The sequence below is a fragment of the Hevea brasiliensis genome, chromosome 3, assembly GCF_030052815.1.
Source record: "Hevea brasiliensis isolate MT/VB/25A 57/8 chromosome 3, ASM3005281v1, whole genome shotgun sequence".
In the NCBI taxonomy this organism is placed as follows: domain Eukaryota; kingdom Viridiplantae; phylum Streptophyta; class Magnoliopsida; order Malpighiales; family Euphorbiaceae; genus Hevea; species Hevea brasiliensis.
The window spans coordinates 9403996-9428842 of NC_079495.1; the positions used below are offsets into that span (position 1 = coordinate 9403996).

The following is a 24847-nucleotide window of genomic DNA, read 5'->3' on the forward strand; positions in this document are numbered from 1 at the left end:
CTCCTTGTTGGTTGAGCAGCTTATTTTAAATCCTGTAAGATAAGATACGGAAAACCTACAAGAAGAATAATTCCTTTGATAGTTTTATAAATTGTAGAATTTCCCTAGTCTAGCCAGGAACAAAGCTATACAAAATGCTGGAACAGGAACAAAAGGAACATCTGGTAAGTTCACATCGATGACAATCATAGGTCGAATGAACTATTTCACTGCTACAGCAGCTGTAACAAGTGAATTTACTTTTCCAACCGAGCCAATGAGATTACTACAGCAAAGTCTCTCTCTGTCTCTCATGTTCCAAGGTGATGCTTTCTGGACTCTAATATGAATCTAAGCCACTAATGGAAAGAAATTATTACGATAATTGGGAAGAGCAGTGGACAGCCTAAACTTGGTAAAGGAGCACCAAACAGTCCTATTTCCAAAATATTCGGCGAGGGTACGCATGTATCTCTACCAAAATCTGTTGATACCTCCTAGCTAGCTAGCTAGAAGTTCCAAATGGAAGGTGGGAAAGCGGGTTCTTCTTGGACATTATAAACTTGGAAACTTGATGATTCTCCTGCTCGATAATCCGCAATTCCATGCATCTCAATCAGCGAATCCCAGTTGAAACTCTTTTCTGCCAAGGCTGCAAGATTATTGTCTTCATCATAATCTTTTAATGAAGATTGTTGCTCCATGCAGCTTTCTGTGGCATCATTGTTTTCTGGTTGCCCATCTACTTTTAGTATGCCCAGTTGCTGAAGGAACTCATTTAAATCAATCTGAGGTTTCTCCTCATCATATCTCACCACATTTTCTGATGTTATTTCCACATCTTTCTCCATTCCTGGAGGATTTTCTACGTTGGTTTTATCGCATACAATGTTTGCTTCATTTCTTGAATCAGAAGAAGATGAACTATAAACATTAGAGGATTGACCAAGAACCCCATTATTCTTGAGTTCTTGGAGCCTCTGATGAATAACATGAACACTAGGTTGTGCATGTATATTAAGCAACCCACAAGAAGGAAACATAGAAATGAAGTTCTTGGAAGGAATCCGTTTGAACTTCTGTGATTCGCTGGTAAATAGAGGATTAATGGAGCCAGGCTGAAGATGAGGTAGATTGAGATAAGCATCTGGTCCATACAATCTCCTTGCAGCCTCATCATAGGCCATGGCAGCTTCTTCAGCCGTGGCAAAAGAACCCAACCAGAGTCTGGTTCTCTTCTTGGGTTCCCTGATTTCTGCCACCCATTTTCCCCAAGTTCTTTGGCGAACTCCTCGGTACTCGCACATGGCGTTTTGAGGGCCACCTTTGCCTCTTGGTGGGCCTTTCTTCCATGGCTTCAATGGAGATTTCCTGCAATTTTCCATGAGAAAGCAAAGAGTAAAGTCGTGAAGAGAGTGAGAGCGGGGGACTGCAGAAAATGGGTGGAAAGGCGCGGGATATGTAGGGAGCGAGAGGGTAGTTTGGTTTAAATGTTGTCACGTTTAGGGAAAGTTTCATGCCCATGTGACCGTTAGTGAGCGTTAACTGTTAAGATAGTAGCAATTTCAAATCCTTCGTTTTTTTTTTTTTTTTTAATTCTCTCTATTGATATTTTGGCAGACAATTAGTTTTTAGAGTTTTGAATCGAATCGAAAAATTGCATTGAACCAATAGAATTATATTAAATTGAACCTATTTTATTATTTTGATTTAATCATAGTTCTTCACTTAAAATTTAATTGGACCCATAAATAAATTTAAAGTTTAAATGGCAATTCAAATAATAACCAAAATTCAAACCAAAATCATATTAATCGAATCTAGAATCAAAATATCAAGAACCAAAAAGAGAAACATTAAATAATTAAATTAGAATCATATCAAAATTTTAACTTTATTCTGATTTCTAAATCGATTGTTAACCGAAACGTACAACTAGTAATTATATGCTCATATAACCTAAATAGAAGCGACAATCTAAGAGTTTAGCTTAGTTCACTCAATTAATTAAGTTTGCATTTTGAGTTAGTTTATAAATAAGGTAATACCCTCCTTTACCCTTTATTATGAAAACTCAAATCATCTTATTTTAGTAAGAAAAATATAATTTATTAAGTGAATGTTTGATTTACTTTTTTGGTGTAGCTGATAGTTTATATATATCTAAAAATGGGAATTACAATTTTGATAAACTTCTAAAAATAAAGCTAATAGTTAATAAATAATTGATCCATCCGTTCCAATTTATATCAATTTATTTGAAAATTGATTTCTAATTAATTATTAACTGAATTGATTTTATTTTTTATTTAGATTATATTATTTTTAAAAAATTTATTAACTATAAAATTTTTATGTCTTTAAAATAATTTTTTATATGAATAAATTATTTAAAATTATTATAAATAATAAATAAATATAAAATATTATAAATTAATAATTATAATGTTATGTTTATATATACTTAAAGAATAATTATATTTTTAATATGCTGTATAATAAATTAATAATTATATATATTTTAATAATAAAATAAATAATAATTTTACATTAATAACTAGATATAATTTTATCAAACGTTTAACATATATCAATTACAATCAATTATCAATTATTAATAATAATTATCGACTATCATTATCTGCTATCTGATATCGGTTATTAACTGTATCGATACATTAAATTAAATATATTCAAAATATAGAGCTTATTTTTGCATTTTGTTGGTTGGTGGGGGTGATCTATCACATCAAACAGACTTCTCTAATTGATGAGCTATTATTATGGTATAGTGAAAAATGAAACAAAATCATGATTTGGGAAAGTAATTAATACTTACTTTGAACTAGTTATGAAAAATGATTTGGTTAAATGGAAAATATTTTTCACTAGTTCTCAGTTGGGAGTTATTTCTTGCCACTTAAAGAGTATTCAATTCAAAACTCATTGATTGGAGCACCAACTTGGATTTCCTTTTTAATGGGAAAAATAAAAAACTTCATGGGTCTTTTATGGAAGGATGACTGCATGGGACTAAGACTGCAATAAAGTCTAGGAGTTGTGATTGGGATTTTTGTTTCAGCGATAAATTTAAAATACAATATGTATTATAAAATTTATATATTTATATAATAAAATAAGTGAATGCTTTTACATTCTCTTTGAAAAATAGGTATGATATTTCGTTTTTAATTTAAAAATATATGAATTATTGAATATTTTGATTTCAAAGGGATTTCTAATTATTAGAACCCAATTTTCAATGTTTTGAAGCTGATTTTTAGATTTTAAATTTCTTTTTTTCTTAGCGTTTCTCTCCCTCTCCTTTTCTCTCTTCCCCCTCCCTTCCTTCACCCCCCTCCCCCCTCCCTCTCTCTCTCCGTTCCCCCCTCCCTTCCTTCACCACCCCCAAACCCCTTCTCTCTCTCTCTCTCTCTCTCTCTCTCTAGGATTCTAAACTATTGTTCTTACATCAGTCCACATGAGTTGAATTTTTTATTCAAGACTTGGTACACCCACCTCCACCATTTTTCACTTTCACGAGCACTATTCACATGTTATCCTGCCATTCACGACCTGATTCCCGAGAGACTCTTCACCTTTATCCCATGCCATTACATCTCTCTCTCTCTCTCTCTCTCATGTTTAGGTAAATAGTAAAAAATGGACCTACTGAGACCATAACTAAAATCATTTCGCATGTTAAATTGGCAATGCTAATGAATTTGCAGCACGTGTATATCAGGTGCCAAAGAAAAATGAGAGAACGTTCATTACAGTGGGTACAAGAATGATTATGCAACTAATTAACAATGACATGAAATGAGATGATTTCATAATTGTCCCAGGAATGATGATTTTGGTGACATAATTCATTCAAACAGCAGCTTGGATTCTTGTTGCAATAATGATGATAATGCAGAGCTAGCTAGCGTTACGTCATGAATAATGCAGAATATGACCGCAGATTTTCACCTGAAATGAAAGGCTTATTACTATAGATGGTTGGTGATGAATTGATGGTGATAAAGTTGAGATACTGATAGATTGCTATTGTTCATCATGCTCCGTTAGTTGCATTCTCTAAATTACATCAGCAGTAGAGTTCTTTTTTTGGTAACTTGAAGGTGATTGCATTTTAAACCTCTCTTTGTGAATCCAAAGGGAGGAGCTGATGGAATGTGGAAATAATGACAAAGAAAAGAACTAAGAAAACGCAGGTTCAGATGGTGCTGAAAAATCTTGGCCTATAATTCTTATCTTATGGCCAGGGTGTATGGTTCTGATTCCGATTCTGATTCAGAGTTTGCCTAAGAATTGAAATTGAACCGAAATTTTTGATATTATTCTGATTCAAGTCTTTAATGTTTTAATTCTAGATCTATATCTTTGTTTTTCAATTTCAGTTTAATTTGGTATTTTTTTGCTCGAATTTCAATTTTTAAAATAAATTTATCTATTATTTTTATAAAAGATCATACTTGAATATTTATTTTAAAGTAAATTATTAACATACAATATATCATACAATACATCTTTTAAAATTATATAATTTTTAACTATAAATTTCACTTAATCATATTATATAATATTTGAGATTAAGGCTTAATTGTATATATAATATAGTATTACACATATAATATATAATATAATAAGATAAAGTTATTAAGAAAAGGTATATACATATATATAATCAGTTTTTTATTCGATTTTGATACAATTATAATTCAGTTCTCGAAGAAAAGTCAAAGCTGAATCAAACATCAAAAAGTGATTTCTCAATTTGTTTCGAGACTCTTGAAAACCATGTACAGTCCTCGCCGGCGTCATGAATGATTGACAAAGTAATCTGGACTCGTAAACATATGCACAGGAACCTTTCAGCAGATCATGGTATTTTGCAAAAATGCATCCTTTCATAGTTCAGAACTAGATATCTTTTATAAAGTTACAAAAGATTCTCATAAATTCTATGCCCTTTTTCAATAACATCTGAGGTTGTATGTACAGACACTGATATAACAGCCCATATAAACACCAGATTCTAGATATCTACACCCCTAATTGACAGTGTTAGATAAGCAGAAATGGAGAAGAGTACATGCTGTACACATTCAGCTCTTCCCACATCTTATCATATTTGACATGATCTGAAATAAAAGGATGCTTCCAGAACTTCTGAGAATGCTTAAATTTGAGATTTGTGATCATAAGAAAGACTGTCCTTATCCCATAGCAGTAACCATAAGACTTGGCATCGACCATGTTATCGGTCAACCACAGCCATTTTCCTCAATGTCTGACTGGATTATACTGTAGCTACAACATATAATCTTCAGATTTCTCCCATGTAATCTTCAGCTGCCACAAACGAAGAAGAATCAGAGGAAAATTAATTCCTGATAAAAATTAGTCAGAGGCTGAACAAAATGAGAGAAAGCAACTTTGCAAGCAAACTGACCAGGCTGACAAAACTATTTGCACTTAGGACTTCCTTTACACATGTTCCTCCATTTATCCTTAAGGTCTACTGTAGTACGGCCTCTAAGAAATACTGAACTACCATACTCCAAAATTTTCTTCCATGGAATAGCTCTTTCATCAGTATTTGAAAATTTCTGCACTCCCTCCTACAACAGTAAAAGGATTCATCAATATCAACTATGCTTATGGAAAATGAAAACAGATAAAGAAGTACATATAAATTCACATAAAGTATTTCAAAGGAAAAAGTTTAAAAACATATACTGTGGCTTAATTTTACTTTTTTTTTTTTGGGTGGGGGGTGGGGGGGTGGTTATCAGTTGAATACCTGAGGTTTTCATCTTTGTTGCTTTAGTGCTACTTTTTTGAGTTGATGTAATTAAAATCATCCTTAAACACCACTATGTGGCAGAAAATAAATATTATTTTTGAAAATTATCGACGTTGAATCTAGATGGATGATCACATGGCATCACATTGGTGCCATGTTCACAAATCCTCCTTTCCTTATTTTGAAGTTAAAAGAAAAAAAAAATACACACATGCACATAAATACTCTGATGAGCTTACAATTAAAAAGTAGTTTTTTGCCTTTATATTACAGAGTTGAGCAACATAATGGACCGCACATAAAGGCAAGTCAAATTACAATTGCTCATGCTGATTTTGTACCTTAAGCATCTCCTCTTCCTTATCTGTCCAATGAACTTTCTTTCGCCTTAACTGAGGTATTGCTGGGTATACACTGCACATCAAAATAGAATTTATATAGACTATTAGTATTTGTCATTGCAATAAAATACTAGTACTTCCTAATGGTAAGTATGGACTTAGTTCATCAGGAAGGACCCACATTCGCATGCAAACAGAGAAATAAAAGAATAAAATTACTAGCCCAGTATGGTTAATTGGTTATTGCTCTTTAAAAGTGCAATAATCATAAAAAACAGAATTATTCCACTCCTTAAAATAGCAAAAAAGAAATAAGATAACAATCTGGAGAACACTCGGAATAATTAGAAAACAAGTGGAAACTTACTATTGTGCCTCTCTCCTTCGAAATCTTATGGAGCAATTAGAGGTTATCTTTTCCTCATTTCTCTCATCAGAGATGTCCCCTTGATTAATCTCAATGGCATGAACAGGTTTTTCAAATGAATCACCACTTTGTTGCTCTAGAACATCCTTTTGAATTAACCCTTCAGCTTGTTTTTCATTTAAAGAGAAAAACTCATTGTTTTTAGACACTGGATTATCACCACTGCTTTCAGGGTTGGCAAAAGTTTGGTCTTCTCTATCAAGCCCCCTTAGGCACTCTGGAGCCATCTCTTCCCTTTCTTTTTCTCCAGGAGAAACATGAATCATCGCATGAGTTGCATCTGGCTCTTCTTCTTGACCCATTAATTTTACATCAGTACATGATACCATAGGCTCCACTGGTTGCCTATCACCTCTTCTTTTCTTAAGTTGGCCATTAACCCTTAATGCATATCCGCCATTATTTGTTTTATCAGACTCTCTATCTCCGAAATTCCCACTCATAGGGTCCTCATCTCCATAGTGATTCAACTTACTATCCTCTTTGCTATGTGAGCTCTCAGTTTGTTTATTAATGAAAGCAGACAGCTCCTTCCTTGCCAAAGAGGCCCTTTTCTTAGCTTCCATGTACTCTGAGATAGCAAGAGAATATGCACAAAATGGACAGTAAAATTTTCCTTCCTCATCGAACCTTGGTAAGGAACCCAAGCACTCCTTGTGAACCACCAGTGGACAACCAACAGCATTACAAACCAAAAACTGACCATCTTTGCCACATTTTACGCAAAGATTTAGCTCTGTCCAGTTAGTTGGGGAAACATGATTTAGCGTGCATTGAGAGCTCAGGAAACGATTCTTCTCCATAGCAACATCAACCTTAGAAAAATGATGCTCATCACCATCACTTGATGTGTCTTCTTCATAAACATGCTCCATGCCACCTAGCTTATCAACAGGGGTATCGCTATGAAATCCACTCAAGGAAACAGCAGCTTTGGCATCATGAATAGAGACTTTGTGAAGGGTTCTTACACATGTGCCATTTAATTCTATATGTTCAGCCTCATGGACTTCATCCATCAAAATATGCTGGGAAGGTCCATCTCCTGATGTATCTGATGGCATTTTCTTGGCATTGTCAGCATTCTCACGTTGATTATGCTGGATTTCAGCACTAACACTAGCATTACAACTTCTCCCAAGCCCCTCTGTAGTGACAAACTTGTCATGACCATTCTCTAAAGACCTGCATTCACTGGGTCCTTCTACTTGAGATTCTCTTTCCATATGGCAACTTCCTTTCTCTATAACTCCAACCATCCTTTCAGAGGAATCCTCTACCAACTCCTTACCATTTCGAGGAATAAAAATCCGTTCTGTAGGATTGCTCTTAAACCTTTTGACATTTAAAAGGAGATCACCACTACCCACACCACCTTGGTCTTCCTGATACTCTCCAGCAGGATTTTCATCATCCAAATAACTTTTGTTCCTCTTAAAGGGTAATAAATTTCTATGATGTGAATCACCTCCCACCATTCCGTTCTTATTTTCAACTGGTAAAGAAAAGGTGCTCCCCTCTGGTGCCATGGTTTGGGTATTAGTGTCATCAATGTCAATCCTCCCAGTAACTGCATTATGATGACAAGAATCCACAGTGATTTTATCATTCTCATCATTTTTATGCAGGATTCCTCTAAGCTCTGTCAAGGAAGCAGCATAGGGATGGGTACCTTTGAGAATTGCATCTTTAAGCTGTTTGTAAACAATAAAGCAAGTACAGTCACACATGGCACATGAAGAGCAAAAGTCTTTTACCACTTTTGTGTGACAGGATCTTAACGAAATAAAGAAATTCAATTACCTTTTCTAATGCGCGTTTTGGCATGGAAGCTCTTTTGTGTTCGATAAAACGATGTATATCCCATTTCGATAAATCTGACCCAGACATTCTCAAATCTGATACTGAAGTCTGACAATAGAGAAATCCAGGACTTCACATTACAACATTATTGCAATTTAATAACTCGGATTTTGTAACGTGCATACTATTGCTTCAAATTTCATTCTTTTACATGACCAAAATGCTTATAAATAAAAACCAAAGTAAAACAAGATTACCTCTTTCAATATGGATTTGAGCACATCTTCACAAGTCCCTGAGAAATCAAATATATGTTTTGGCTCTGTCACAGAAGGAACATCATTTGAAACTTCATTACTATTACCAAACAAATGCTCCAAGCATCTCAAAGAAACCATTTCCCTGGTGCTCTTTCCTAAATCCTCGGGTAATATTGGAGCCGCATTAATCAAATCTGAGAAAATTAACCATCAAACACCTTAAGCCTTGCTAATAAAACCCAATAAAATAGTCAATTAAACAGCATTTGCTTTAAAATACATAAAATCCATTCATACTTACATATACAGCAATACATAGACACACAAAATATATATCCATAATGTATTTGAGAATGTCGCAAACCCACATACGCTGTAAAATTGACGGGTCTAGTTGCCGGAAGCTTGCTAGGTACTCAATGGTCCAAAGCCACTCCAGGCTTGAATCCGAGATAGAAGGGTCACCCATTAAAGCTAATATTCAGAATGTTACTAAAAACATGAACTTTTCTTGTCTGATGTATTTCCCCACCAAAAAAGACTGCGTCAATAAGAAAAAGCTCAAATGAACAAATAATTCCACACAAAACTAAACAATTATTGCATCATAGAGAGCGCATAAAACCCTAACTGTTGACAGAAGAGAAATCATTGAAATGGAAAAAGGGGTTTTTTTTCACCTTAACCTATAATTGGCTTTAGGGTCCGTTAATTGTTGATTTCCAAAAGAAAAAGAAGAAATCAGTATGAGTAAAATGCAGTAAATTTTTTCTCGGAAACCAAACGGAAGACAATTGGAAAGCGTACCGATTAATCGCTAGATTCTACAACAATCAATTGCAGGCTCTGAATATCTTCTTCTTCTTCCTTCGGAAGGGACTAAACATTCCCAGACGTTCCTGCAAATTATTTAATTGGGTAAATTATTTATAGGTCCTTGTATTTTATTAAAATTAACTATTTGGATTTTATATTTTTGAAACTCAACTAAAACATTCATATTTTTATAAAATTAAACTTTTTAATTCATTTATAAAAAAAAAATTGTTGAATATTTATATCATTGTGAATTGTGATTTAATAGTTCGAAAAATTTAAAATATATCGAAAATATTAAAAAATAATTTTTTATAAAAGTAAAAATTAATTAATTTTTTAATTTAAAATAATAAATCTCATATATTTTATAAATAAGAGAATATAAATATTAAGTATACTTAATAATTTTTTTTATCACTAACTATCAAACAAGAGCGAATTATATATTTTAGTTTTAAAGATAAATCAAATTAATTAAAGGAGTGATTTCAATTTTTTCGATTAATTTAATCAAGTTAAACCGAATTCAACTACGTAGTTTAATATTATTTCAATTTAAATTCATTTTAAATTAAGGTTCTGCATATTTTTTTGTAAAATATATTTTTAATATTTAAATTATTTTTAAAAATTAATTAATAAAAAATATTTTTAATTAAAAGAAATAAGTCATTTAAAAAAAATTATTTTTATTTTTTAAATTTTAATAATCTTATTAAAATAAAAAAAAATATTTATATATATACAAAATAAATATATATTATTAATTTAATATTATAATCAAATAATAAAAAGTTTTCATAAAAAATATTTTTTTAAAATATATTTTTATATATAAATTATTTTGAATGAAATAAATAGAATTAAAATTAGAATACTCATTTTAAATTCAATTACAATTACTCACATGTTATTTAAATTTATTTATTTTTATATATTTAATTAATAATTTATATAAAAAATTTTATTTACATTTTAAATTTAATAATTTTATAAAATGTTTAAATTTTATTTTAAAATATAATACTTAAAATTTAAAAATAAAATTATAAAATACATATTTAATTAATAATTTATACATACCATTAACATGGGCCGTACGGAAAGTAAGCCAAAATATTTCCCATCAGGATAGGACGAGAACTTATCTAGTGAAAAGTGGGGCGAGATGGATTTTTTCAGAGAGATTTTTTTTTATTTTAATATATTATTTTATAATATAAATTATTTATTAAAAAATAAATTAAAAATTAAAAGTACAAGTTGTTCATTTTAAATAGATAAATTTTGACAACGGTCTCTGAATTTATTTAGTTGTAACATTATAGTCTCTTAACTTAAAAATGTAATATAAAACTACATCAACTTTCAAATTTTATACAGTAAAATCTCTCTAACCTCCAATTATCAATTTTTCAATTAGACGCTGATACAGTTTCAGTATGGAGTTTAGTCAGTATTTCTCTTTTCTCTCTCAAGTCATGTGTAAATTGAATCATTTTTGTCTCTATAAATATAATAATTTTTCATGCATAAAGAGAATAATTTTACACTTTGCATAAAGAGAGAAGAGAAAAATATTGACTAAGTACCATGCGAAAGCTATTCACATCAGTTTCTAACTGAAAAATCAGTAATTGAAAGTCAGAGAGATTTTATCGTGTAAAATTTGAAAATTTAGAGAATTTTATGTTACATTTTAAAATTAAAGGACTGTAATGTTACAACTATATAAATTCAGGGATAATTATTGAAATTTATCCCACTTTAAATTTATTAGTCTGATGTAGGTAAGTATGCGTTCAATATATAATTTTAATACAAGAAAGATGGCCATGATACCCTTGACTGTAAATTAGTATATATAATCTCCATAATATAATAAAGATATTATTATCAATATTATAATAAAAAAAATGATTTGTTCAAAATTTTTTGAAGATTTATTTTAAAAATATATTTTGCTCTTTGTTGTTTCAAAATGACCATTTTATATTTAATATTATTGTTAATGAAAGAGTTATGATTTAAGGAATTAAATGATCTTATAATGTAATAATTGAACATTTGAAAATATAATTAATTGATTTTGGTCAGTTTTAAAGGGTATATTAAACTGAACCAATTTAACCAAATCAAACAGATTGTATTCTTTGTCACAAACGCACAGCACAACAATTCAAAGAACAGAAGTGTGAAAATTCAACATTCAATCAACGAGAATTCATTATATTAATAAGGTGAGGATGACAACAACAGAATTGCAGTACCAGTAGTTTCAAGATTACAATTTACATGGAAAGAAAAGCATAAATTGGCTGAAGTATGGTCTCAAGCTCGTCAAAACAAACTAGCAAGTAAGTCTTAATTTGTCAAGAGGGAGGTAACAAAAGAAATGGAAGAGATGACCAATTGAAACAATTGTGGAAGAGCAAGCAGCAACTCTGAGATGAGAACAAGGGAAAGCATCCTAACAAGAAGTGGTGACGAGGTGGGGAAAGCACTGCTAGGGAGAACCAAAAGGGTGGGTGATTGGGTGGGGCGAGCAAGGTGCAGCATGAGCAAAGAAAACCAGAGTGGATCAGGAGGGGAGAGACACGGTCAGCCACAGAGAGGGGATTGGAATAAGGTTTTCCATTTAAGAAATTGAAGACAGAACATGTTGGAGATTCAGATAACTGAGATGTGAAAAGAATTTGAAACTGCGTGTATAGGCATTGAGTAGTTCGATTATAGTAGATTATTAGTTTTCACCATTGAATCAAACCAAAATAATCAACCTTATCATAAAACCAAACTGAATAACCAAACCAAAAAAAACAAATTTCACTAATTTGGATTGACTTTTTTAACTAAAACTAAACTAAGGTCACCCCTAGTTTGCCAATGATTCAAAACCAAGAACAACGGTTAAGATTTGGTTAATAAAGGATAGAGATAATGGGCAAAGTTTACAATAATGATAATCATAAACATGACAATTCCCACACCACTAATGCACCACTACCAGTCAAAACACCATCCTGTTGTCAACAGAATCACACCCTAGTTATAAGGTTCTAAAATGACTACTTACATAACAAAAAGAGAGGATGGAATTAGTTCTGACCTACCACCAAAATATCCAGAGAGATAGTGACTTAACTGTTGCCAAAGATGTCTTTCAGGGAACACACCCAAATTCCAAATCCCCCAGTCCTTGTGTACTCTGAGATAGCATGAAAACATGCACAAAACAGGTTTCCCTTCTCATGAAACCTTGGTGTGGAACCCTTCCATCATTCCATTCTTATTTTCAAGAGGTAAAGAAACGGTTCTCCCCTCTGCTTCTGATGCCATCACCAACACCATCAATCCTCTGCATAAGCTCATTATGACGAACAGAATCCACAGTGATTCTATCATTCTCATCATTTATACGCACCAATCCCCCAAGTTCTGCCAAGGAAGCAGCATATGGATGGGTACCATCGAGAATTGCATCTTTGAGCTGTTTGCAAACAAAGGAGTTTCACATAGAGAACATAAAGAGCAATAGTCTTTTACCACCTCATGTGACAGGAACTTGGTGAAATAAACAAATCCAAATACCTTTTCTAAAGTGCATTTTGGCCTCGAGGCTCGTTTATGAGCAATGAAAGGCTGAATATCCCATTTCGATGGATCTGGATAAGCTGATTCAGGCGTCTAACAATAGAGAAATCCAGTACTTCACATCACAACAGTATCATAATTTTGATAATAGTATTTCATAACAAGCATATTATTGCTTCAAATTTCATTCCTTTACATGACCAAATTGTTTATTAATCAAACCCAAAACAAAACAAGATTACCTCTTTCGTTATGATATCAAGCACAACTTCACAACTCTCAGAGAAGTCAAATGCACGTCTTGGCCTAGTCACGGAAGGAACATCATTTGCAACTTCATTATCAGTACCAAAGTAGAGCTCCAAGCATCTCAAAGCAATCATTTCCCTCGTGCTAGTTCCAAATCCTCAGGCGATATTGGAGACGCCTCAACCAAATCTGAGAGAAATCAACCATTAAACAACTTAGGCATTGCTGCTATAATTCAACAAAAAGGCAAGTAAACAAAAAGCATTTGCTTTTAAATACATAAAATACATTCATACTTTTATATACAGAACATAAAAACATGCGAAATAGATATATCCGTATATGTATTTGAGAATATTGCACACCCACATACCATTGATATCAGAGGGATCTAATACGTTGAAGCTTGCTAGGCACTCAATGACCCAGAGCCATGCCTGCTTCGAACTCGAGCTAGAATGGTCATCCATATCCAGAATGCTTTCTAAAAATGGCTGCATCGGTCACAAAACAAAAAAGCTCAAATTAACAAAGAATTCCACACAATATTTCTTACTTATACACAATTATTACATCATAAAGAACGCATAAGAGAAAATGTTGGAATGGAAAGGGGTTTATTTTTTCTCCCTCGTAAGTCTATAAAAGATTGGGCTTTGGGTTCTTAAATTGATTCCTTTGAAACGAGGGGGAAAAAAAACCAGAGTGCGCGTGTGTGCGCGCTCAACTTTTTCTTGGCAACCAAACGGGAGAGGAATGTAAAGAGCGAGAGAGATTAATGGCTACATTTCAAAAAAATGAAGCACAGAGTGAGAGAGAGAGAGGCACGACAGCGAATGGGAATAGGGCTCATCAAGTTGGAGTTGGCTTTCTGTACGGTTTGAAGTTTGAACTACGTCACGGTGTCTCTTGTAGTTTTCATAATCACCCATAGTCGGACGCCAGAACTAGCGAACTTACTAGCAAGGCTTTGCACAGTTACTGGGCTGAATTAAATCGAGTCGAAAAATCACATGGAATCGAAAAAGAGCTATTATCATAGAAATTAGACTGAATTTATGTAATTATTTTTATTTAATTCTTATTTTTTTTCATTAATATCTAAAGTGAAATCGAATTATATTTGAACCAGATTAAATTAAAGAATTAATTATATATATATATTTTATATATTTTTAAATATATTATATAATTTCATCAAAATAGTATATATATATATATATATATATATGTAATATAATATTAATTTTTATTATTTTTAATCATAAATATATTAAATCACTTTATAGTTAACATATCTTTTAGTTAAAAATTATATAATTGAAAAATATATATAAAATATTAGAACAAACTCATTAAAATATATGTTATGAAAGTACATAATTTGTGAATATTTTATTTTATTGGATTGAATTATATTGAGTGAAACTTTACTTTATATTATAATTGTTGATTTATTGTTATTTTATAATTTTGATAGAAATATTATATGACAAATATTATGAATATTTGGTGGTATATTATATTTTTATGTGAGAATTGATAATTTAATTTTAATATTTCTTTTAAATAAATCATTGTGTTTATATTACTATTTTGATATTGATACTATTATTTTAATATGATAATTGATATTTTAATATTAAAATTATATGATTAATTTTATTCTTTTTGCAATTTTGAGCGTAGAGATCAGAAACCAAACCAAATTAAAACTAAAATTGAAATTATAACCGAAAGCGAACCAAAAGTAATTAGAATCAAGCAAGAACTGAATTCAATTTTAGTTTCAATTTTAATCCCAAAAGATGAAATAACATAAGTTTGTTTCCGGTTTTTACAAAGAAATATAATGAATTGGGAGCTCACCCACCCTCCGCATACTCATACATTGGGAGCTCGGCTCACCCCTCCATACTCATAAACACAAAATAAATGAGAGCTCAGCTCCCTCATCCAGCCCAACACACATGCATAAAATAATAAGTTTACACGTCCAAAATGACAATTGACCCAATTCAAATAAATATTTCTAACACATACGAAAATTCTAAGAGTTAACAGGTTTATACAAACATTAATAAAGAAAACCCTCAAAATATCCTCAAACATCAATTTTAACTATAATCTATATAACTATCTAAAACTAATGCAATGTCAATCATAAATATATGTCTACCCGAAGGATGGGGTCCAAACAGACAATTACCACAAACACATCCATGATACTTTAACAATTGTGAATGCAACATAAATCGTGCCTAGGGTTTAACTACATAGACATATACATAAAAGTGATGCATGGGCATGCTTGAACATATAATAATATCGAAATTACAATTAAAATTAATATTTTACTTTTATTACAATTATTTAATACAATTAACTCAATACAAACCAAGAAAAGAAAACACACTTCTATATCCACCAACCATACACCCACAACTCAATCATATCACACAACCCCTCCTGGGCCTATCAAAATCATCAATCACAATATATAAAAAATTATTAGTTTCTTATAATTGACCTTTCTTGCATAAACTATCCAAATAAACTCTAAAAATTCTAAAACTTTGCCCTGCTGTCGTTAGCAATATTACTAGGCTATTGCAAAAAGAATCATAATTTTTATTTTATGGATTTTTAATCCCATTTAAACACTAAAAATTACGGAAAAAGCAAGGTTCGGCTATCTATGCCGATGCTGGACGCGGACGGGGCATTTTGACAATGGTGGGTGGGTAAAATCTCTCAATCCGATCGAGTTAGTATATAATTTTTACGAATTTTCTTTAAAAAACTCCAAATATATTTTTAGTTTTGCCACGTGGTCTTTAAATTAATTTTTAAAAATCATCAAATCTCAAATAATTTCCCAAAATTTAATTAAAATAAACAATATTTACCAAAAAATAATAAATTTAAAAATTTAGGGGTGTTACATATCTCTACTTACTAAGGTGGACGAAGTAAACCAAAATCAACAAAATCAAATAGAAAAAGGACAAATTGTAAGTTAATTTTAGTATATTTTATGAAAAATAATTTAATTTTTATGATTTGAGTTCATTTAAAAAAATTAGTTTTTATTGTTTAAATTAACTTAATTTAAAATAATTTAATCTTTTAAATTTTAGTTTATTAATAAAATAATTCTTATAATCATATTTTATATTTAAATAAAACTACAATTATTTAAAAGTTCCAAAATTTAAATTCTCTCAAAAATTATACAAGATTTTTTTTTTTTTTTTATCGTTTTAAATTAAATATGAATCATGGCCTTAGTTGATTTGATTTATCCTAAAAAACCGTTTGAACAAAAATCGGCCTAAAACTCGTGGCTCGATTAGTCACCCAATCGATTTAATCATGGATTAGTGGCCTTAAACTTATTGGATTCTTAGTATCAATTCAACCCTAAAAATCACAAATTATCAAAATTTTTTCTTATCCTCTATTGTTCTAATTTTTTTTCCTCTTTTAATCTTATTTTTGGAGGGTTACTTATTTATTTTCGTTGTTGAGATATTTTATTTTTTTAGGATAATAGTATTCCATGAGATGCAAATCTTTGTTTTAATGGAAAATTTAAATTTAAAAGTTATCTGATATGGCTTGTAAAAATCTATGGCGTCGAAAAGTAGAATTGCCTAGCATGTTTATTAGCCAATTTACATGCTCTATCAATACTATTGGATCTTTTAAATTCTTTATATTATTTTTATATGAATGATTAATTTTATTTATATAAAAATATAATATATTGATTTATACTTATCTTTTGTACAATATTTTTAATTAATGAATTTTTTTGAAATTTTTTTAAAACGAAAAAATTAAATTTAGCAAACTATAGCCCTCTAAAATAAAGAAATTTAATATATTAATATTAACGTATGAAAAATTATTAATTATATAATATAAATTAAACATTTATTTATAAAATAAATTGCATAATATGCGAGCTAAATTTTGATTTTATTCTTGTTTTTAAATCTTTAATTTTTTGCTTTCATTGATTCAAAGATTGAGCCAATTTGACACATTGAAGGCTATGTTGCTGCTTGTGCCATGAGGCCTTCGAAATTGCTTGATAATTTGAGGAATATTTGCGATTTTTGTATTCTTAAAGGGTTAAGGTTTTTTTTTCCAGGTAACTTAAAAATATAAAAGCAAATTCTTTAAAAAAAATTATTATTAAAAATAATTTTTTTTAAAAAAAAATAGAGATTGAACTTAATTGATAAATAATTGAAAACTTTATGCCTTTAAATTAAGATCTTCTATAAATTTGAAATAATGACGTTAGTGATTCGTATACTCTAAATTTGAAATAATGACGTTATTGATTCATGTTAAAGAGGGCGAATTTAAAATTATAATTTTATTATTAACTTTGATAATGTTCGCAAGAATTTAAATTTAAATAACTTATCTAATAATTATTAAATTTATTTTTATATAAAGTAAAAGTCAAGTTAATATTAAATACATCCTTTCTTTATTATTTTATTATTGATTGCTTGCAAATTGCAATCTATCGTCCTTGGAAAATGACATTGAATTTTGCAAGCATCTAGGCTTCTTTACCAAGTGGATTGAGTTGAGTTTGTTGAGGAAGCTGAGTTGGAGTAGAGTTTTATTACATTTTTTTCAAAAAAAAGTATAACTTCTCTTATAGTCACTTTAGTTTGACCGATGAATATAATTGATAGCTGATTCTATTAATCGATAATTGATAGCCAATTTATTTTAAGTATTCGATAAAATTATGGTTTTATTGCTTTTACATGTAAAATAATTAATAAGGACATATATCTTATAATTTATTTTATTATTAAAATAAATATAAAGTTAAAAATTTAATATATTACATCATTTATTATATTATTAAAATAAATATATAATTATTAATTTTTTATATTATATTTTTTATTTTATCATTAAAATAAAAAATAATTCAATTCCTTTAAAAAAAGAAAATAATTAAACAGCTTTAAAAATATAATTATAAAGTAATAAAATAATTATTACTATTGATAAAGAAAAAAATCTTATAATTTAAAAACATATTTTTTTCATAATAAATAAATATTTTATATTTAACGTTATTAATAAAAATATTTTAACAAATTTGCAATGAGCTAATTAATTATAGGGTTAAGATTGTAAATGAAAAAAATAAAAGCAAATATCATTAATAATATTAATTTTTGAGTTGCATGAACAAGGATAATATGGTCTAAATAAAAAATAGATTAAAATCAACTATCAACTGATGAGAAATAGTTCTAAAAATAGAGTTAATACAAACTACAAACTACAGTTGATGATATCATATCAGTTATCTATCAGTTATCAGCTTTCTTTTTTAAAGTCTATCAAATACCCTAATTCACCTATTTAGATATCTATCGGTTACATTTAAAAGACTTGTAATATTATAAGATTAAAAATGAAATATTAACAAAAAAATTAAAAAAAGCTTCAATTTCTCTTTCTTCTTCGATAAAAATCACATCAGATTTATTATTATTTTTTTCTAAACTTCCCATTGAAGTAAAGATAAAGATAAAGGTATTTAATAATCAAATTATGACAAACTAAAAACTTTATAAATATAATAAAATTCAATAACCATTAAAATAATTTACCAAAGTAAAAGATTTAATCCTAAAGGGAAACTAGCAACAGTTCTCTATGTACCCTATTTGATTCTGAAAGTGACAAATTTACCATCTAATCACAATACATGATTCATTACAAATAATCCAATGATGTTCCTTGTACAAGGAAGGGTTCAACTTATAAAATTTCATTAAAGAAAAAAAAAAAAGCATTGGTGAGCCACAAGCCAAAATTCAGCCTCCCCTGACTTAAAAGTTTTTTTTTTTTTTTTTTTTTTTAATACGAACTCGAATTTAAGAACTCCCAACCCTTAAAGCTCATATTATTGTTTATGCATAAGATGAGAGTGATAATTCATAACCAAAAGCATTGATTAGAACCAAGAAAAAATGTTAAGATTTGCTTATTTATTAAGCAATCAAGTAACCCACAATTCAAACAAATATGTATATATGGTCAAAGTTTCCAATAGTGATCATGATCCATGAGCATCACATTTCTCACATTTACCAGTCAAAACCTACCATTCAAACCCTGATTCATCACAACTTACAAAAAAACAAAGAGAGAATTAATTCTGATCAACCACCAAGATTATTTTTATCTTTTTCTGCTTTCATGAAGTCTATTTCATAAAATTCTCACCACTTGAATTGAAACTTCTTGACACAGATTTCAAGTCTGATCTACCACCAAGATTTCTTTTTTTCATTTTCTGTTTTCATGAACTATCTATTTCATAAAATTCCCACTTGAATTGAAACTTCTTGACTTTTACATAGGATATCCCTTGATACAAATGAAAATAAAAGTGGCCAATCATCAAACAATAGACATTCTTACATTCAGAATCAAGATATGTCATTGGCCAACTATGGCAAAAACAAGAAACAAAAATTCATGATAATAATAATAATAATTAAAAAAAAAAAGCCTGTTTTAGCTCTAAATTAGAGGTAAATATAGGAAAAAAGAACAAAACTAATGCAAATTCTGTATTGAATTATAACCATAATAATGCCTGATTACAAAACATTAACAATAAGGAACTGCAAATCTGAGAAACCACAAATCAAATCCACAAACTTTGATATTGAAGAAAGAAAAACAGAAAACCCAATTCATCTTTCAAATAAAGAAAACCCAATTCATCCTTCAAATAAAGAATTCCTATCCAGTTCCAAATGACAACAAAACAATGAAATTCAAACAAGAAAGGAAACCCAAATGAAATAAGAGACATAAAAGTAATAATTAAGAGTATTTTCCAATAACGTACATTATGTTCATGTACACAAAATCCTCTATATTCCAGGATTTAAATTCAGCAACAAAAATTCCAATTAAAATACAAAACCCTTAATAACACCAAAAAAAAAAAAAGAAAGATATTAAAAAGGGCTTCAAGGAAATCAACATCAAATTGTACAACAAATTTCCAGAGGTCTACCTGGACAAGTGAAAGATATTGGAAAAGATTCGAGAGAAGGCGAGACGCAGGCGAGGATAAGCCCTGAGAGAGTATATAGCAGTCTGGCGGAGCAAATCCTCGATGGTCTCAACGAATGAATTGAGAGATCGAATCGGCGGAACGTATAGTGTCAATGGCACCGCCGAGAAGGCCACGGCGAAGAATAGCTGCAGCATTTGATAGATTAAAATTGGCAAATTTGTCTGTTTGTTTGGCGTGAAAATGAAGCTTGTGTAGAGGGAGAGAGAGAGAGAGAGAGAGAGGAAGGGTTGAGGTCGAGAATTTTTATTGATAGATTTTGTTATAATTACAGAGAAAATAATTAAATAAACAAATAATGGGATGCTATCAGACGACGACGCGAGAGTTACAAGTACTGGGTTGGCGTTTAGGGATAACAACCGTTAGGCAGCTGCAAAATCATCCTAGCCAAACTCAAATTCAAATACTTGTAATATTTGAATCCATTATAAATTCCTTTAAATGTAAAATTACTTCACATTAATAATTTACATTTTAAAAGATTGATAATTCTATAAATTATTTAAATTTTTATTTATTTAAAATATAAAAAAATTATCAATATTTATATTATATATAAATATATGAAAGACGGAAAATATTGACTTTACCAAATTATTATTTATTCTTAAAATTAATTATAATTATATTTTTATTTTTTAAATTAATTTTAAAATTAATATAAATTTAAAATTATTAATTTTATTTATATTTAACTTCAAGTAAATATAAATTTTATAAGAAGTAATTAATTAAATTAAAAAATTAATAAATAAAAAAATATAATTTAATTGTATTATAATGTCAAGTAAAATAATTTATTAGTATCTAATTTTTCAAATCTATATTTACAATTAATTATTTATTATATATATTTAAAAATATTTTATCAGTTACATATTATTTTTGCAAGTTAATTTTCATTTAAGATTGTTTTTATTACAATATAATAATATTTATAAAAATAAAAATAATATAAATCATCCAAAAATTATTAATAATTTTATAATTTATTAAATAGACAAATTAAAAAGAATTTTATTTAATTTTAATTAAAGATCAATACAATTAAAAAAATTAATGACAATTAAATTTAAATCTAATTAATTTATTCATATATATATAAAAGTATGATTTCTTAAAAATTGTTATTATACAGCTAACATTATTCCACTTATAAAATATTATCTCTTGCATTAATAGCAAATAATGGAATAATATTAATAAATATATTAATTAATTAAATTTATATTTATATTATTACGTTATTAATATTTTTTATTTTTATTCTTTTTATCATTGAAAATAGTAGTGTTCATTGTTCTTATTTTTTTAAATAAAAAAATTGATAAGAATTGAAATAAAAAAGATATCGTAAGAATCAAATTATATTGAACTAAATTTATTTTATTTTTTTGTTATAGTTCTAATTTTTTATTAATAATTGAATAAAAAATTATATTATATCTAATCATATTGGCTATCAAATAAAAAAATAATTAAAATTGAATTCAATTTAATAAAAATATATGTTATGATTTTTTTAAAAACATAATAAAATTTATATATATATATATATATATAAAAGTACGAATTAGGACCAACTTTTTGAACAAATAAAAATATTCTCATAAATATTATTAATATAATTTATATTTTTTCTTTTATAAATTTTATTTTTAAAAATTATTTTACAAAAATTATGTTATAATTTTTAATTTAGAATTAAAAACTTAAACACACACACAGAATTAAAAACTTAAACACACACACACACACACATATATATATATATAACACTTATAAATTTAATTTTAATTATGATATGTATGATTAAATTTAGATTTACATTTTAATCAATAATGTATTTATAACATACATAATATAATCTATAATTTATAATAATAATGCATTAAATTAACAAAAATTCATTAAAAATTTATTCTATTTTTTAATTTCATAAATAATTTTCTTTCACATTAATCTAGATATATAATTTTATTATACAAGTTAAACATTATTTTAAATTATGAAAAATTAAAATAAAATATATGCAAATCAAACTTTTCTTTTAGTAAAATAATAGAGTTTGAATAAATTAAATTCAATGAACTAATTTATATTTATTATTAATTTATTTTAATTTTTAACGTTTGTGTCTATTTATATTTTTAAAACTTATTATTATATTTTTTTTACTTTATTATATTTAAGTTTATAAATAAGTTAATATTATATGTTAACAATATAACAAATAACTTTTATAAAAATATGATCGAATAAAAAATTAATTATTAAATTGATAAATACTTTTATTTATGTAATTAATTAAAATGATATTAAAATTAATATTTTAATTTAAATAATTAAATATAATATTTATGATACTATGATAATCTTATATAATATAAAAAATTAACCGAAATTATATAAAAATAAATAAATTATGAGTTTGTATAATAAATATAATAATGTGCAACGTACGTTGTACTTCTATTACTCTCTTAGTTTTACCTTTTATATATATATATACGCATGGTAAAACTAAGAGAGTAATAGAGAAGAGAAGATTGAAAGAAAATAGATTTCTTATTGATTTTCAAATAAGTGAAACATTACATACAATGTCTCTATTTAAAGGCATACATAGGAATATAGATGGTTCATAATTAATAAAGTACTTAATGAAGTACATTGAATATATGGAGAGAAAATGAAAAATTTAAGAGTTTAGAATACTAATAAACATCCACATAAATATATTTATAACACCCCCTTTAGACGTCATGCATTAAAGAATATGCATTGTGAAAACCTTACAAGGAAAAAATCCTGTGGAAAAAAAAAATCCTAACGAAGGAAAAAGAATGCATTATTCTTTTTTAAAATACATGATGAATACTGTTTCATTAAAAACTTTTACTAGGAAAATCTAGTGGAAAAAAAATATAGTATCTATTAACTCCCCCTCATGAAGATATTACTTGAGATCTTTATGTCTTTGCATCCCAATCTTGTTCAACAATTTTTCGAAACTTATAGTTGGAATTGCTTTGGAGAGCAAATCAATAAGATTATCGCCTGAGCGAATTTATTGAATATTAATTTCACCATTCTTCTGAGGATCATGAGTGAAGAAGAATTGGAGAAATATGTTTTGTCCTGTCTCTTTTAATGTATCTTTCCTTTAACTAATTTATGCATGCAATATTATCTTTATACAAAATGGATGAAACTTCCTTTTTGGTAGTAGACCACATGTACTTTGAATATATTGAATTACTGACCTCAATCAAACACATTTTCGACTTGTTTCGTGAATTGTAAAAATTTCTGCATAGTTAAAAAAAATAATAGCTATAGTTTGTTTTGTAGAATGCCATAAAATAATTGTACCTCCATATATAAATATATAGCATATTTAGGATCTACCATTATGTAGATCAGATAAATAACATGTATTTGCATAATCAATCAAATCTAGTTATAACATGTTAGTATAATATAATTTCATATTCGTTGTACCCCAAAAATATCAAAATATATGCTTAATTCCATTCAAATATCTTTGGGTCGGAGAAAAGCTATATCTTGCCAACAAATTTATAGAAAAAGCTATATCATGTCAAGGATGACTATCAAGATACATTAGTACACCTATTGCACTAAGATATAGTACTTCAGGACCAAAGAGTTCCTCATCATGTCCTTGAGGTTGAAAAAGGCCATTTTTCTCATCAAGTGACCTCACAACTGTTTTTATAGCATTTTTTTTATCAAATATTCACCAATGCGATGATACCATGTGCATCCAGATTACTTTAATCCATATAGAGCTTTATACAATTTAATTGAATAAAATTCTTGAGAATTTGATTTTTGTGGTTTAGGCTGAAGGAGCGGAAGCATGGTAATTGGTTCATTGGAGAATTGAATTTCAAAAATTTTTCTTCTAGGGTTTCATGCATCATGCAATATCTCTTATGTGCCTAATTTATTTCAATGCTCAATTACATATTAAAACACTTTTAATACGTATTATGATCTTCATTTGCCATTTAAGATTATGAATTAACAAATTAATTCAATTAAACCCTAATTTGAAAGAGGAAATTAGGCACTAACCTCTTTGATGCACTATGAATGCAATTGACACCTTTAGAAAGCTCCTAGGACTTCAAGTGTTGTCTCTCTAGCTTGTCTACACCAAGATCACCAATGACGGCCCCCAATTTTGCTTCTCAAGCCTTTGCCAACCAATTATAATTTGGGGTTTTGCTTTTAGAAAGGGTATATGTGTGTATAGGAACACTAGAAACAATTCCTAGCAATTTTAATTCAAAGAAACCAAAGGATTTTTCTTTGAATCAAGTGAGAAAAGAAGAGAGGAGATAAAGACTTCTTTTTGCCGTCCCATATAACAGAGAAAGGAGA

General features: G+C 28.5%; 3 protein-coding genes across 8 annotated transcripts; all 3 read right to left on the reverse strand.

Moving 5' to 3' along the window:
• Positions 1–56: 56 nt before the first annotated feature.
• On the reverse strand, positions 57–1390 carry LOC110668947 (dehydration-responsive element-binding protein 2F). Its single transcript, XM_058143812.1, has one exon. It carries the CDS (start codon positions 1362–1364, stop codon positions 489–491), a length of 876 nt encoding a protein of 291 aa, XP_057999795.1. The 5' UTR covers positions 1365–1390; the 3' UTR covers positions 57–488.
• A 3527-nt stretch (positions 1391–4917) lies between these two features.
• LOC110668935 (uncharacterized) lies at positions 4918–9550 on the reverse strand. Of its 4 annotated transcripts, XM_021830353.2 has the most exons (9): positions 9433–9515; positions 9306–9321; positions 8998–9166; positions 8623–8819; positions 8366–8473; positions 6503–8256; positions 6136–6208; positions 5441–5609; positions 4918–5340 (listed from the first exon to the last, which is right to left on the reverse strand). In XM_021830353.2, exons 3-8 carry the CDS (start codon positions 9092–9094, stop codon positions 5454–5456), a joined length of 2385 nt encoding a protein of 794 aa, XP_021686045.2. In that variant the 5' UTR covers positions 9095–9166; positions 9306–9321; positions 9433–9515; the 3' UTR covers positions 4918–5340; positions 5441–5453. The 4 variants fall into 4 exon arrangements, with proteins under 4 accessions (XP_021686045.2, XP_021686044.2, XP_057999796.1 ...); XM_021830352.2 differs by lacking the exon at positions 9306–9321 and having other exon boundaries at positions 9433–9550; XM_058143813.1 differs by lacking the exon at positions 9306–9321 and having other exon boundaries at positions 8927–9166; positions 9433–9505.
• Positions 9551–11686: 2136 nt separating this feature from the next.
• LOC110663401 (uncharacterized) lies at positions 11687–14228 on the reverse strand. 3 transcript variants are annotated; one of them, XM_058143815.1, is made up of 5 exons: positions 14119–14228; positions 13661–13781; positions 13281–13476; positions 13036–13131; positions 11690–12934 (listed from the first exon to the last, which is right to left on the reverse strand). In XM_058143815.1, the coding sequence occupies exons 3-5, from the start codon at positions 13419–13421 to the stop codon at positions 12740–12742; spliced, it is 432 nt and encodes a 143-aa protein (XP_057999798.1). In that variant the 5' UTR covers positions 13422–13476; positions 13661–13781; positions 14119–14228; the 3' UTR covers positions 11690–12739. The 3 variants fall into 3 exon arrangements, 2 of the variants coding, with proteins under 2 accessions (XP_057999798.1, XP_057999797.1); XM_058143814.1 differs by having other exon boundaries at positions 13861–14209; XR_009147551.1 differs by having other exon boundaries at positions 11687–12934; positions 13036–13118; positions 13661–14214.
• Positions 14229–24847: the final 10619 nt, after the last annotated feature.